The sequence below is a fragment of the Oncorhynchus clarkii genome, chromosome 21, assembly GCF_045791955.1.
Source record: "Oncorhynchus clarkii lewisi isolate Uvic-CL-2024 chromosome 21, UVic_Ocla_1.0, whole genome shotgun sequence".
In the NCBI taxonomy this organism is placed as follows: Eukaryota; Metazoa; Chordata; class Actinopteri; order Salmoniformes; family Salmonidae; genus Oncorhynchus; species Oncorhynchus clarkii.
The window spans coordinates 22,386,377-22,400,368 of NC_092167.1; the positions used below are offsets into that span (position 1 = coordinate 22,386,377).

General features: G+C 42.7%; 1 protein-coding gene across 2 annotated transcripts in view; it reads left to right on the forward strand.

The window, feature by feature from the left end:
- The first annotated feature begins 800 nt into the window (after positions 1-800).
- LOC139378765 (TBC1 domain family member 22B-like) overlaps positions 801-13,992 on the forward strand; it is a 194,812-nt gene continuing 181,620 nt past the window's right edge. The window contains exons 1-5 of one of the 2 annotated variants that reach the window (XM_071121251.1): positions 801-1,000; positions 1,750-1,806; positions 5,642-5,825; positions 5,987-6,224; positions 7,665-7,829. In XM_071121251.1, coding sequence (XP_070977352.1) covers positions 939-1,000; positions 1,750-1,806; positions 5,642-5,825; positions 5,987-6,224; positions 7,665-7,829 — 706 coding nt within the window. In that variant the 5' untranslated portion in view covers positions 801-938. The remainder of the gene's footprint in view (positions 1,001-1,749; positions 1,807-5,641; positions 5,826-5,986; positions 6,225-7,664; positions 7,830-13,992) is intronic. The other variant, XM_071121252.1, reaches the window with a different exon arrangement.

Below are 13,992 nucleotides of genomic sequence, written 5' to 3' on the forward strand. Positions count from 1 at the left end.
CACTTATAATTCTATGTATGTCCCTTAAGGGACATGTAATGTGATATTGTACCCCCTAGCACAATTGTCCTTTGTATATTATTTATATAAGCTTGTGTTCCTACATGTACTTCCTGTATTGATTTGTTGTTAATAAAAAAATAAAAGTCGGACATTTTCCGAGTTTCCTATTCCGACTACCATGATAACGCAACATTATACCTCAGCGACATTTGCCGCGTTCACGAAGCTAGTCGGAACTATGAACCTTGGAAATGCCCGATTTGCTGAATCGTTCAACGCGGCACGTAAATAATTTAAACCAGGAAAGTAGTCGGACATTTCCGAGTTTCTAGTATCGATTAGCACATAATTTTTTAAAATTCATTTTAAATTTTGTTTTATTTAATACCAATGTAGAAAAGTCTGTATACATACAATAAGTACATAGACAATGATACCATATGCTAGGGGGTAACGTTACAACAAATTACAGATTCTACAAAGACCTTAAAAGAAACACACATATTGATTGTTTTAACAGCTTTCTTATTAGAAGAATGTAGAATGGTCTTAATGTACTGCTCGAATTCCTTATAGAAATCACGGAAGAGTGTTTTTTTTTTAAATTAGTGAATTTACATGTATGAATGTGAAACTTTGCCATTAGCACAATTAGATTTATGAGGTAAAATGCTAGTACGTGAATTCAGCAACTGACAATAGTTGAAACTGACGTCAACCGCGTCTCAAATCACTTTCGGTAGATCGTACTTGTGATTGGGCGATGGCTAGGAAATGTGAAACGGACCAATCCCTGCAGCGCTTGCTCAGAGGAACCCAGATCCAACATGGCGGAGGGAACTGGGTGTAAATAAACACTCGTTAGACGTTTTAAAAGCTATAGCTAACAACACTCGCACTTTTGTGTATATGACATATTGTACCGGGTAAGTAAAATGTCAACTGACGGAAACAAGAAACAATTCTGGAAAAGAAACACAGCTAAGGTCCCTGGCAGGTTAGTGACGTGTTCCTTCTTGTTAGCTACATTTACCCACTGCTTGATAGCTAGCTACGTTGCACTATTGAATCTGAAAATGCATATCACACTGACTGTAACGTTAAAACATTAACATTTTCACATACCAAGAATGATTTCTTGCTTTATGTTATACTTTATGGGGTTGTCAAACGTGTGCATGTGACAGTGAGTTCAGAGAACATATCAGCAGCCATTTGCTAGCTTAAGGCTAGTATAATTTAGTCGGATAGGTAAACAGCTAGCTTAGCTAACCAGCCTAACATTCCTTGCTAGCCAGTTCGCTAACTTGCTAGGGTTTTCATTTAGCTAGCTAATAGCCTTTTCTGATTGAACTGACTCGTTGTCAGAGCGTATTGTAAACACACCAACAATGAAATAAGACGACTTATTGAACTTCTTTCTGATGTGTAGCCATGTTTCAAGTAACTTCACATTTAGGTTAGCTAGCTAACTTACATGCTCATCAAATAATGAAATGGGGCATCACATTGCCAACTTCTGTTGTTTTCAAATGAAACCTGAGTAAACCAAAGTTAGTCTGCTCATTCATGCTCTACGACTTTGCTCCTTATTTGAGTGCACTTTAACTGAATCAAGGCATTAGTTGACAGAGACGTGTTGTCCACTGTTCACTATAACACACTGTAATACAGTAATACATTCATTCAATAGATTTCTTGTCAAAGCATAGCAATTGGTCACTGTGTTTTCTTTCCTCTCCACAGCATACAACATGTGTATGGTGCTCAACATCCTCCTTTCGACCCTCTTCTGCATGCTAAGTAAGTGTCTGATTAGTTGTACTGTATAGGCCCAACAGTATGTCTGAGTCACAGATGGCACCCCATGTCCTTCTAGTAATGCACAATATAGGGAATAACGTTGGGACATATTCTATAATATCTATAATATTGGGACATATTCTATAATGGTGACTGTTGGTCCTTTGGGGATTTAAGATGGTCATTCAGGTTGAAGTAGTGAACGTACCTGAAAATCCAGTCAATAAACTGGGTGTGTTTAGCACTTTCAGAAAATACTGAGGCCGACATTCAATGCTATTGTAACTTCCTTAAGCCTCATACAGCGACATTGCGTTTTGGTACACCAGAAGTACATTCATTTTCAATGGATCGCTGTGTTTTCCTTGCAGCATTGCATTGCAGAGACAGTTTCAGTGCATTCTGTGTGGTGCATGCATTGTATTTATCGAACATATGCATCAAATTGTATGGCTTGACAGAAATGGTAGCAGAAGGTGAATGTTGAACTTTTGCACAGATATCCAGATGATGCTTCATACCATTTTGCACAATGACGCTGTCAGTGTGATCTATGCGTTAGGGCTATTGTAATTACAGAAACACTGCATGTCCTAGTTTGACTGTCTTTTTAAGCACCCGTTTGACTTGATTGAGAATAGGGAATTATGTCCGCTCCACTTTAGCCTGGCTATCTAACAGTTTAATCAACACTAGCTACATCGTTGCCTTGCCAAGACAACAGCAGATTGGCTAAAGGGCACTTTCCACGGTAACAGAATTATGCTTTGACTGAGTTTTTTCACTTTCAGATGTATGCCAAACAAAAAACATTGATTCAAAGTTGACCTGACCATACAAATCTATGCACAATGACTATGGTAATGGAATTACGGTAAAATCTCCCTTAGGTTTTTATGAGACCACATTTTCCAAGAACTCTGAAAAATATCGGTTCTGAATTAAGATTCAAAGATGTCTGCAGAAAGATTGTGGTGTCAGCTATGACATGGCACCTTGTTTGATTTTTTAAAATGTTGGTTATTGAACTACAGTCAGTGAGTTGGATTTACACCCGGTAATATAATTATGGTAATGGCATTACAACATGGCTCCTTGATCTGTACTACACAGAAATGCATAATTGTGGATATGATGTTATTGTCCTCATATTTTACGAGTTTGAACAGCACAGAAGATGACAGTCCAATACAGCAGAGTAGAGTTCAGTAAAGTATAGTACTGTATTTTACTGTCCTATATTATACTGTACTATTGTATTGGACTGTACTCTACTGTGCTCTACTCACTGTACTGTGCTCTACTCACTAATCTGCACTGTGCTATTCAAAGTTACGTCTACGATACAGTAGGTTCAGATTTGGTCTAGTCCGTTTTGTCTGGGTGTTAACGTCAAGGCCAGGGTGTCCTGACCAAAGGAACTACTTTTCAATGTTCATAAACGTCCGGTGCTGGTCAGTGCTCAGTGGGTGAGGATGCTAGTTAATGTAAATGAAAAGAGGGAAAGAGAGAGGGGTCATGGGTAGGTGTCAGTAAGACATTAACTGGGACTCAGACTGTTTTGGTTAGACTCTTGGTTAGACTACCAGACAACAGAAAGACACAAATTCATTTTGAGCTGAACATAAGTGTGCCAGTGGAAGGGAGGACAATAGAAGGTGACTGTGGTTTGTGACTTATTATTTCCCATTGTAGCCAATTCAGTTGCAGGTATTCCATTACTGATTTTTTTTTTGTAGGTTTATTACGAGTTTTAATTACATAACAATTTATATCAGTAAAATCACTAACTACTGGTAGGTCTACCATTCCTTGTTACTTCTGCTAACTTTCATTGTCCTCCCTTATGAGGAAGAGTAATTTGAAAATATCTTAAAGGTATCCGTTTTTGGTAACAGAATTACAAGGTACAAGACAATATTTCTTAAACGTACTGAAGGTAAGCAATTTCTCCAATACTAATATGATATTATTATACATCAACATTATGGTCTTTTGATTTATTTCTAACACCGTTGACTACTTTTTCTCGTAGATTTTTTTTTTCTAAGATCCCTTTTCCATTATAATTATTATTTCACTTTTTACCCCCCAATATTTGTGATATCAAATTGGTAGTTACAGTCAAGTCCCATTGCTGCCACTCCCGTACGGACTTGAGAGCCATGTGTCCTCTGAAACACGACCCTGCCAAGCCACATGGGTCTCCTCATGGGTCTCCCGGTCGCGGCCGGCTGCGACACATCCCGGGATCAAGCCCGGATCTGTAGTGACGTCTCAGGCACTCGGGAGGCCTTTTTCCATTTGATTATCCAGAAATCAAAGCCTTGACTATGCTGAATTTTTAAGATGGAAAATGGTTGAAAAATGGAGCAATGCCTTAATTTTCCCCAAATATATAGCTTTCATTTGACACAATTTTATATGTGCCTATGAACTTCACATGTCGGTGCTCATGTGTCCTTTTCGATGGAAATTCCCTAAAGCAGAGACAGACTGATACCTAGAAGGGCTTACTTCTCAGGCTGCCTGGCACCGACTATATATTTGTTTATGATCTGTCTTATCACCATTTGACATCTGTTAAGATTAACACACACAGATCCAAGTTAGGCCTAAATATAGGTAACAGTATAATATTCTCTCTGCTGGCTCTCTGGGCTGTGCAGTCCAGTCTAGAACAGTTCTGAATCTCCACCCATCTGCTCACATACCAGTATACCAAGTATATTCTCCCAACTGTTGGTTGTGGGTTGACAAGGAGGGAGCGGAAATACACGAAGCAGCTGATCTTCAGTAATAGGCTTTTGTTGCTTTGCCATTGAGATTAAAGTGCAGCAAGTTTAATCATGTGGTTGATGTCCACAGAGGGGTTTATTTCAGTTACTTGTTATTGTTAGGCTGAGTTCCATAGTTTTATCACCTGTCAGGAGTGGGCTAGTGACAGGCAGAGTCATATTGAACTTGGCTTTGCTTTTGTTATGCTAATGCTTGGTTTTAAATTAAAATAATTAGATGGAAAGGAAGGGTCCCCCCTCCCTCTCTTCTTCCACGTGTGCTGTTTTTCAATCTTTAGTGCACACCTGAGTTTCATGGACATGAGAGGAAAAAGGATACATTTAAATTGACTTTTTATTACATTTTCCCCCTGAAGAAAACATCTCTCATACACAAAGGAAGGTTTTCTGTGAGATTGTATTTTTAATTGATTTAATCTCTGCGCAATGATTGTGTACCTTTTACAATAACCATTTTGAAATAATTTAAATAGATGCTGACTCGTTGATTGTCCTTGTGGAATGTTTTTGTGGTTGTCTAATTTCTTTCATTATCGTCATTCAGTTTTTTCCAACATTATCGCCAGTCAGTTATTTTCAACATTGGCTCGCTGCGTCAACGTGAGAATATCCATCCCCGTAGCCTGTCGATATCAAGGGCACACCTGCAGTCTGACTAATATAACTTAAAAAGGACCCGTGCATTTTTTGAATTTAGTACAAGGTTATGCTCTTTGGCTGAAGTAGGCACTTTGTGACAAACCGTATTTGGCATTTGAATCTTAATGCCATCTAATGGACAGTTGAAGGTTGTTTGAAGTTTCCTTTCCAGAGTAAATTTGGCTCCCTGTCCTAATCTTTCATGGCCCTTCTGTTCATCCTTTCTAAGTTTTACACCTGTCCTTCAAATCACCATTATTACCAACCCCTTCCACCTTCCTCAAAAAATAACATGAATTTGAAAATACATGAATCTTTTTGGTGCTTTTTGATGACTTCTTTAATGTTTTGGATGACTTCTAGTACCCTAAACTTCTCCTTATGTTTCTCCCTCTCAGTCTAATCAAAGCGGGCAACAAGCCCCAGACGACACCGGGAGGGAAGCCAAAGAAAGCCACCACCTTCCAGGAGTTTGAGAGCATCACCAGCGATGCCTGGGACGTGGGGGACGACGACGACGAGCTACTCGCCATGGCCGCACAGAACCTCAACATCGAGGTCGTCATGGAAACCGCCAACAAGGTGATGTAAACATACACAGCAGTCAGTCATCCTTGGGTGTTTCAAAGGCGCTTATTATGCACTCATAAGACCTTTTTATGTTAACATATAAGCCCTTATAATACATTCAGCTGTTTGTAAGGAGTTCAAAAATGTAATGTATCGTTATTATCATTATGCAGGTTATCGAGAACCACAGCAAGCAGCAGGAGAAGCAGAGACAGGACGATGCTGGCGCATCAGAGCTGGAGGAGAGAGAGGAAGAGGACGCAAATGAAGAAGAGGTGGAAGAAGAGGAAGAGCAGGGGGAGGAAGGGGAGGAATCAACCCCTGAGGTGTCGTTTGCCTCTGAGCCCAGCCCGCTTGGTGATGGCAGACTTGTGAAGTCACTGAGTGAGGCCCCCATCGGATCACCTAAGGGTAAGTTGACATCTGTTGCACATTTCTCACTTCTCGCTCTCCCGCTCTCTCTCTCTTCCTCTCTATCCATCAATCAATCAATCAACAAAAAGACAAACAAACAAATGTAAGCTACAGGTGAGGTGACAGATGCGACTATCAACTTCCTAACTGTCTCCAGTCTCCACCCACTCCTTCTATACACAATATTTCCTCTCTCCTTGCCTCTGCTCTGAGCCTGTTAGGCTTTTCATGTTAATTTGTAAGTGTGGTAACAACAGCAGAGGGTGGTGTTTGTGTTGCGCAGTAGGGAATGCCTGTCTGCTGTCTGTGGTGGTGCAGGAGATAAGAAAGCAGCCCGTAGCCGCCCTAACACCAGTAGTTATCTCCATGGAGGAGACACTGGCTGAGCAGATACTGTCTCGTGTCTGCTCCATTCACCTGTGTTGTTCAGTACACACACACACACACACACACACACACACACACACACACACACACACACACACACACACACACACACACACACACACACACACACAAAGACAGATGCACGCGCACACACACACATACTGCCCCCTGCTCACACACTCCTCTTCCTCCTGTGAGAGACGACATATTATCTCTGATTGTTCCGCTCTCTATTATTGAGTCAACTGTAGTGTTTGGGTAAATTATAAATCATGGTGATAATGCAGTGCCTGTTGAGCTACCCCCTCTCTTCTTGTTCTTTGTCTGCATGAAGTGATAGCACTCACACACTCCCCTTTGCATGCTGTGTTCAAACAAAGGTGCCACCTTGAGCTCAACTCATCACATAAAACCTCAGTGTTCATTTTCCTTTAGTCACATCACTATAATCTTGTTGTGTCTATTTTGTAGCTCCTCTCTACCCCTTTCTATGCTCTCCCGTCTGTCTAACCTGGCACTCCCCTGCCTCCCTACCTTCTGATGTGTTGTTGTTGTCTGCTGCTGTGGTCTGTCTCTGTGGACCCAGCTGCCTAGTCCTATATTAGATAATGGCCCACTGCAAGGCTTTCATTAGGCTTCAGCACCCAGCCTGCACTCAGGCTGCTTGCTCTCTGCTAATGGACAGGACAGACAGACAGACAGACAGACAGACAGACAGACAGACAGACAGAGAGAGCTGACCTTGACCCCGCAGCACTCTACACCCTCTCTGGGTGTCCTCCACTGTCCTCTACCTTCTGCTGCTGGGAAAAAACTAGACTCTTCCCTGTAATTGCCTGTATTCTGGGTTTCTGTTTGGGTTACACAGTATTTGTGTGTGTCTGTTTGACGTGTGACTTCAATGGGTGCTCTCGGAGGAAAGGTGCTTGCAACAGGTGTGTGTGCGTGTTTGTCTGTGTGTTTTTGCGTGTGACCAAGTGTGTGTGCATCTTTGTGTGTGTCTGCGTGTTTATTGTTCTCAGTATCTGTACCCTCTCTCTGTTTATCCAGATGTGTCGCTCCACAGACAGCAGTCTCTGCCCCACCGGCCCACCATCCCCATGGTGGCTCGTATAGCTGACCAGAACACATCCGGGACCCCAGCCATGACGGAGAGAGAGGCCTCTCGCCTGGACAAGTTCAGACAGGTCCTGGCTGGACCCAACACTGACCTTGGTATGTTTCTGGATATTAATTACAGATCTAAGATCAGACACCTGTAGGAATGGTGGTCATAGGGATCATTGAACCCACAACGTTTGAAGCTTGTATGTGCTTTGTGTAGGAACGTTATCACTTAACCACACAGGTTCACCCCAATCTTGAACTAAACCATTTTTTTGGGAAAATATATCTGATCCTGTATCATTGCTTTGGGTTACAACACCTCCCTGTCTCACCTTGCTAAGATAAAGACATCCTCTTTTAATTTTTTTTTGAAAACACAGTTCCCAGCTCTGTGGTATTGAACTCCATCTGAGAAAACAAGCAGTGAAACATCTGCGGTGTTCTAACGATGCCATATGAATAGCTGAGGGGGAACTAAGCTCTGCCATCTGGCCAGTGGCCACCGTGCATAATCCAAGGGATTCAAATGATGATTTTAGTTTTTACTTGCTCGTTCTTTAGCTTACTTCTACTGTACTTCTTTGAGATGTTTTTTATTTTATTTATCCTTTATTTAACTAGGCAAGCCAGTTAGAGCAAGTCTTATTTACAATGACGGCCAAACCCCGGACGACGCTGGGTCAATTGTGTGCCGCTAGATGTGATGCAGCCTGGATGAGATGAGATGGTGCTTAACTTGTGATCCAAGGCCATAATGGGGTAACGGCAGTAGATTTGGTATAGTTCTTCTATGGGCATTTATATGGCCGATTTGAAAGTTTTATGGGTTATGCTTTCAACTTCTACGGGCTATTCTGTGGAGGATTTTAAACTTCTATGGGCGATTTGAAGGAGTCTATTCACCCTTTGACTCCCACTTGTTCTCCTATAAGTTTCAAGGTCTTGTTCTTTGTCAGTCCCCTAATCTTGCAGCATCTGTCTGTCTTATCAGCTCCGTCCTGGAAAGGCATGGGGGCAGATCGCTAGTGAGCTGCATTGGAGCTGCTCAGGCGTGTGCGCGAGTGTGTACGTGTTGTCAGACTCACTCTTAGCCCTCTTGTACCCTTGATGATTTTCCCTGCAGTCGTCTTTCGTAATGCTCTGAATGTCCTGTGTGATTGTGTGTGTGCTGTCTGTTCCGCCTCAATGATTCCAGCTTCCGTCGTTGTGCCTGAGCCAGAGGTGAAGGTGTCTTGGTGAGGTTATACCTGTGAGGGAGTCAATGCTATTGAGTCATTGTGATAGCGCTGATTCAACCCACTAGCTGTATCATTTAGTGAGGCTTAGTGTCACCGGCTGTCTGTCTAGTCTATACAACCTGAGGTGAGCTACAAGTCATGAGGTGGTTCAGGGTCGTGCAGAGACATATGAGGGCGTAGGAGTGTGGTAAGTGACGCGCTGAATGTCAAAAGACCACGTCCGATTTTGAAAGGCGAAGACCATAACAGGTTCACCTTTTTTTTTGCCACCTGTTCCTTTTCAATAGACACATTTAACCTGGACAGCTCATGACTAAAGAAGGGACCACTATATAGAGCTCAGTTGATACACAAACAGTGGCGAGTTTTTTTCAAGTTTTAATGTCACATGTACAAGTACAGTGAAATGCCTTTCTTGCAAACTCAAAACCCAACAATGCAATAATCAATACCAGGAGAAATAAGAATATGAAATACACAAAGTAAGTAAGCATACTATATACTGGAAATATTTAAGTCAGTTCTAATACCATATTTACATGGGCAGGGATACTGGAGTGATGGAGGAAGATATGTAAAGGGATTAGGCAACAGGATGGAAGATAAGATAAACAGAGTAACAGCAGCTTGTATGTGAGCGGGTGTGTAGAGTCAGTATAAATGTATGTGCATATTATGTGTGAGTGAGAAAATCATGGAGTGAGTGTGTGTGTTGGGGTGACCGTGTGTGTGAGTGTGCATAGAGACAGTGAAAGATTGAAATAAAAGGTCAAAAAAGATAGTCTGTGTAGATATTTTGTTAGCTATTTATCAGTCGTATTGCTTTGGGAGAGAAGCTGTTCAGGAGCCTGTTGGTGTCAGACTTGAAAATAGTCTATGGCTTGGGTGGTTGGCGATTTTTCCTAGCCTTATTTTCACACCGCCTGATAGAGGTCCTGGATGGCTGGGAGCTCGCCCCAATTGATGTACTGGGCTGTCCACACAACCCTCTGTAGCGCCATGCAATTGAGGGCGGTGCATTTGCCATACTAAGCAGTGATGCAGCCAGTCAAATCAAATCAAATTTTATTTGTCACATACACATGGTTAGCAGATGTTAATGCGAGTGTAGCGAAATGCTTGTGCTTCTAGTTCCGACAATGCAGTAATAACAAGTAATCTAACTAACAATTCCAAAACTACTGTCTTGTACACAGTGTAAGGGGATAAAGAATATGTACATAAGGATATATGAATGAGTGATGGTACAGAGCAGCATAGGCAAGATACAGTAGATGGTATCGAGTACAGTATGTACAAATGAGATGAGTATGTAAACAAAGTGGCATAGTTTAAAGTGGCTAGTGATACATGTATTACATAAGGATACAGTCGATGATATAGAGTACAGTATATACGTATGCATATGAGATGAATAATGTAGGGTAAGTAACATTATATAAGGTAGCATTGTTTAAAGTGGCTAGTGATATATTTACATCATTTCCCATCAATTCCCATTATTAAAGTGGCTGGAGTTGATATGCTCTCAATGGTACAGCTGTGGAATTATTTGAGGGCCAATATCAGACTTTTTTTTTTACTTCCAGAGGGGGAAGCAGCACTGTCGCGCCTTCTTCACGACTGTGCGTGTGTGTGCTTGGACCATTTTAAGTCTAGTGATTTGGAAGCAGAGGAACTTGAAGTTGTCTACCTACACCACAGACGCCCCATTGATGTGGATGGGGGCGTGCTCACCCCCCCCCCCTCCACTCTGTTTCCTGTCCACGATCAGCTCCCTGGTCCTGCTGATGTTGAGGGAGCGGTTGTTGCTCCGGCACCACACTGCCAGGTCACTGACCTCCTCCCTGTAGGCTGACTCATCATCGCTGGTGATCAAGCCTACTACCGTTGTGCTGTCAGCGAACTTGATAATGGTTTCATGCGTGGCCACACAGTTGTGGGTGAACAGGGAGTACAGGAGGGGACTAAGCACACACCTCTGTGGGGCACCTGCATTAAGGGTCAGCGTGGCGGAGGTGATGTTGCCTACCCTCACCACCTGGAGTTGTCCCATCAGGAAGTCCAGGATCCAGTGACCTTGGGTGTTCAGACCCAAATTCATAAGCCTGGTGACGAGCTTGGAGGGGACAATGGTGTTGAACGCTGAGCTGTAGTCAACGAACAGCATTCTCACATAAGTATTCCGCTTATCTAGGTTAGTGAGGACAATGTGGAGTGCAATTGAGATTGCATCATCTATGGATCTGTTGGGGCGGTATGCAAACTGGAGTGGGTCTAGGGAGTCTGGGGTGAGGGAGTTAATGTGTGCCATAACCAGCACGTAACGATTACAGAAGTGAGTGCTACAGGGTAGTAGTCATTGTGGCATGAAGACTTAATGTTCTTAGGAACAGGATTGATTGTGGTCATCTTAAACATGGGGATTACAGACAGGGACAAAGAGATTTAGAAAATTACTATGAATTTGCCTGCCAACCTTTCTGTGCATGCTCTGAGCACGCGCCCTGGAATACCATTGGGGGCTGTGGATTTGAGGGTGTTGACCTGATTTAAAGACCCTTCTCACGTTGGCCTCGGTGAGCGAGATCACCAAATCCTCTGGGTCAGTGACACCAGGCTCAATGTTGTTGTCAAAGCGTGCATAAAATGCATTGAGTTCGTCTGGTAGAGCGGCATCGTTGGGCAGACCATGGTTGGGTCTTTCTTTGTAATCCGTAATGGACTGTAACCACATGCGGCGGGCGGCAGAGTCTGTGTAATAGGATTCCACCTTATTCCTATATTGTTATTTTTCTTGTTTGATGACTCTGCGTAGGTCATAGCGGGCCTTCTTGTACTTATTCCTTTCTTTGACCGTAGCATCAGGGTTGTCTACAATAGCTCTGTGTGTGGTAGCCCTGTTTAGTTTAACGACAACCTCTGTGTTAATCCAGGGCTTTTGATTGGGGAAGCAGCAAACCCTCACCGTGGGTACAACGTCGCCGATGCATTTTCTAATGAAGCCGGTGACGGAGGTGGTTATCTCGTCAATCAGCGCTAGCAAAGCAGTCCTGTGATTCTGGTGACCATTTCTCAACAGAGTGAATCACGGGTACTTCCTGTTTGAGCTTCTGCTTGTAAACAGGAAGTAAGTCACAATCTGATTTGCCAAACGGCAGACAAGGGAGGGTCTTGTTGCTTTCTTGTGGGTAGAAAAGCAGTCGTCTAGGACTTTATCGCCTAGAGTGGCTTTGGAGATGTGTTGATGGAAGTTGGGCATCACGTGTCTTTGTGACGGCAAATTAAAATCGCCAGCATCCAGAAAGGCAGCCTCTGGGTGTAAGTTTTCCTGCTTGTTTATAGCCTTGCACAGTTTGTTAAGCGCCAGCTTGTTCTTTTGATTGTCCTTTGGTGGAATGTATACAGCATTCACGATAACAGCTGAAAACTCCCTCGGGAGGTAGAAAGGTCGGCATTTGACCATCAGGTATTCCAAGATAGGTGAGCAGTGGGTCAACACTTCCACCGAGCTGGAATTAACACATCAGTTGGACTTGATGAAGAGGCAACCCCCCCCATCGATTTCCCCGACTCCACTGTCCTGTCCTCCCTGTGAATGGAGAATCCATCGAGTTGGATAGCCGTGGGGGTATCTTGTCCGAGAGACATGTTTATGAAAAACAAAGAATATTGCAGTTCCCCCTTACAAAAATGTACAATGGGGAAAAAAATGGCAGGAAAATACCATGGTACTTGTGCAAATACCATGGTATTTTCCTGCCATGGTAGTACAGTGAAAAAACGACCATGGCACGAAAATACCATGGTATTTTCCTGCCGTGGTAGTGACCAAAAAGCATGACATTTTTTTAATTGGACTTGCTACCTTGGTACAAATGTTAACCATGGTAGTACAATGAAAAAAATACTATGGTTTTGTATTAGCATATATGAAAGCATGGTAGTGGAGTAGGAATAATGGTCTGGAGCTCTTTTTCATGGTGTGGGCTATGCCCCTTAGTTCCAGTGATGGGAAATCTTAACACTACAGCATACAATGACATTCCAGACGAATCTGTGCTTCCAACTTTGTGGCAGTTTGGCTAAGGCCCTTTCCTGTTTCAGCATGACAATGACCCTGTGTACAAAGCGAGGTCCATACAGAAATGGTTAGTCGTGTTTGTTGTGGAATAACTTGACTGGCTTGCACAGAGCCCTGACCTCAACCCTATTGAACTCCTTTGGGATGAATTGGAACGACGTCTGCGAGTCAGGCCTAATCGCCCAACATCAGTGCCCGTTCTCACTAATGCTCTTGTGGCTGAATGGAAGCAAGCCCCCACAGCAATGTTCTAACATCTCGTGGAAAGCCTTCCCAGAATAGTGGAGGTTGTTATAGCAGAAAAGTGGGGACCAACTCTATATAAATGCCCGTGATTTTTGAATGAGATGTTCGACGAGCAGTTGTCCACATACTTTTGGTCATGCAGTGTATACATTCTTATATCATAGATACATTTTAATTATGTAATTCTTATTATTCACTGGGTTGTTAAAACCATGAATGCTGATTGGCTGACAAAACATTTATTTTTACTGCTCCAGTAACGTTGGTAACCAGTTTATAATAGCAATTAGGCACCTCAGCGCTTTGTGGTATATGGCCAATATACCACGGCTGCGGGCTATATACATGCACTCCGCGTTGCGTCGTGCTTAAGAACAGCCCTTAGCCGTGGTATATTGGCCATATACCACAGCCCCTTGGGCCTTGTTGCTTAAACATATTCCTAAAAACACCAAGTTACAATGTTTCCCTTTGTGTATACTATGTGTGAATGTTCGTTGGTCCTGTCACCATGACTATGATAGGCTAGCTTGACTGAAGCTAACTTTACCTGACGTTTTCTTTTATGCTAACAGACTTTTATTAATTAATTAAACTATCAAAACGTCATCGGAAAATGACAATTAGCTATTTTGTTACAATCCGCTTAACTTGGTGTTTCATACCCATACCCTTTATAACTCTCTCACCGTAATGGTAACAT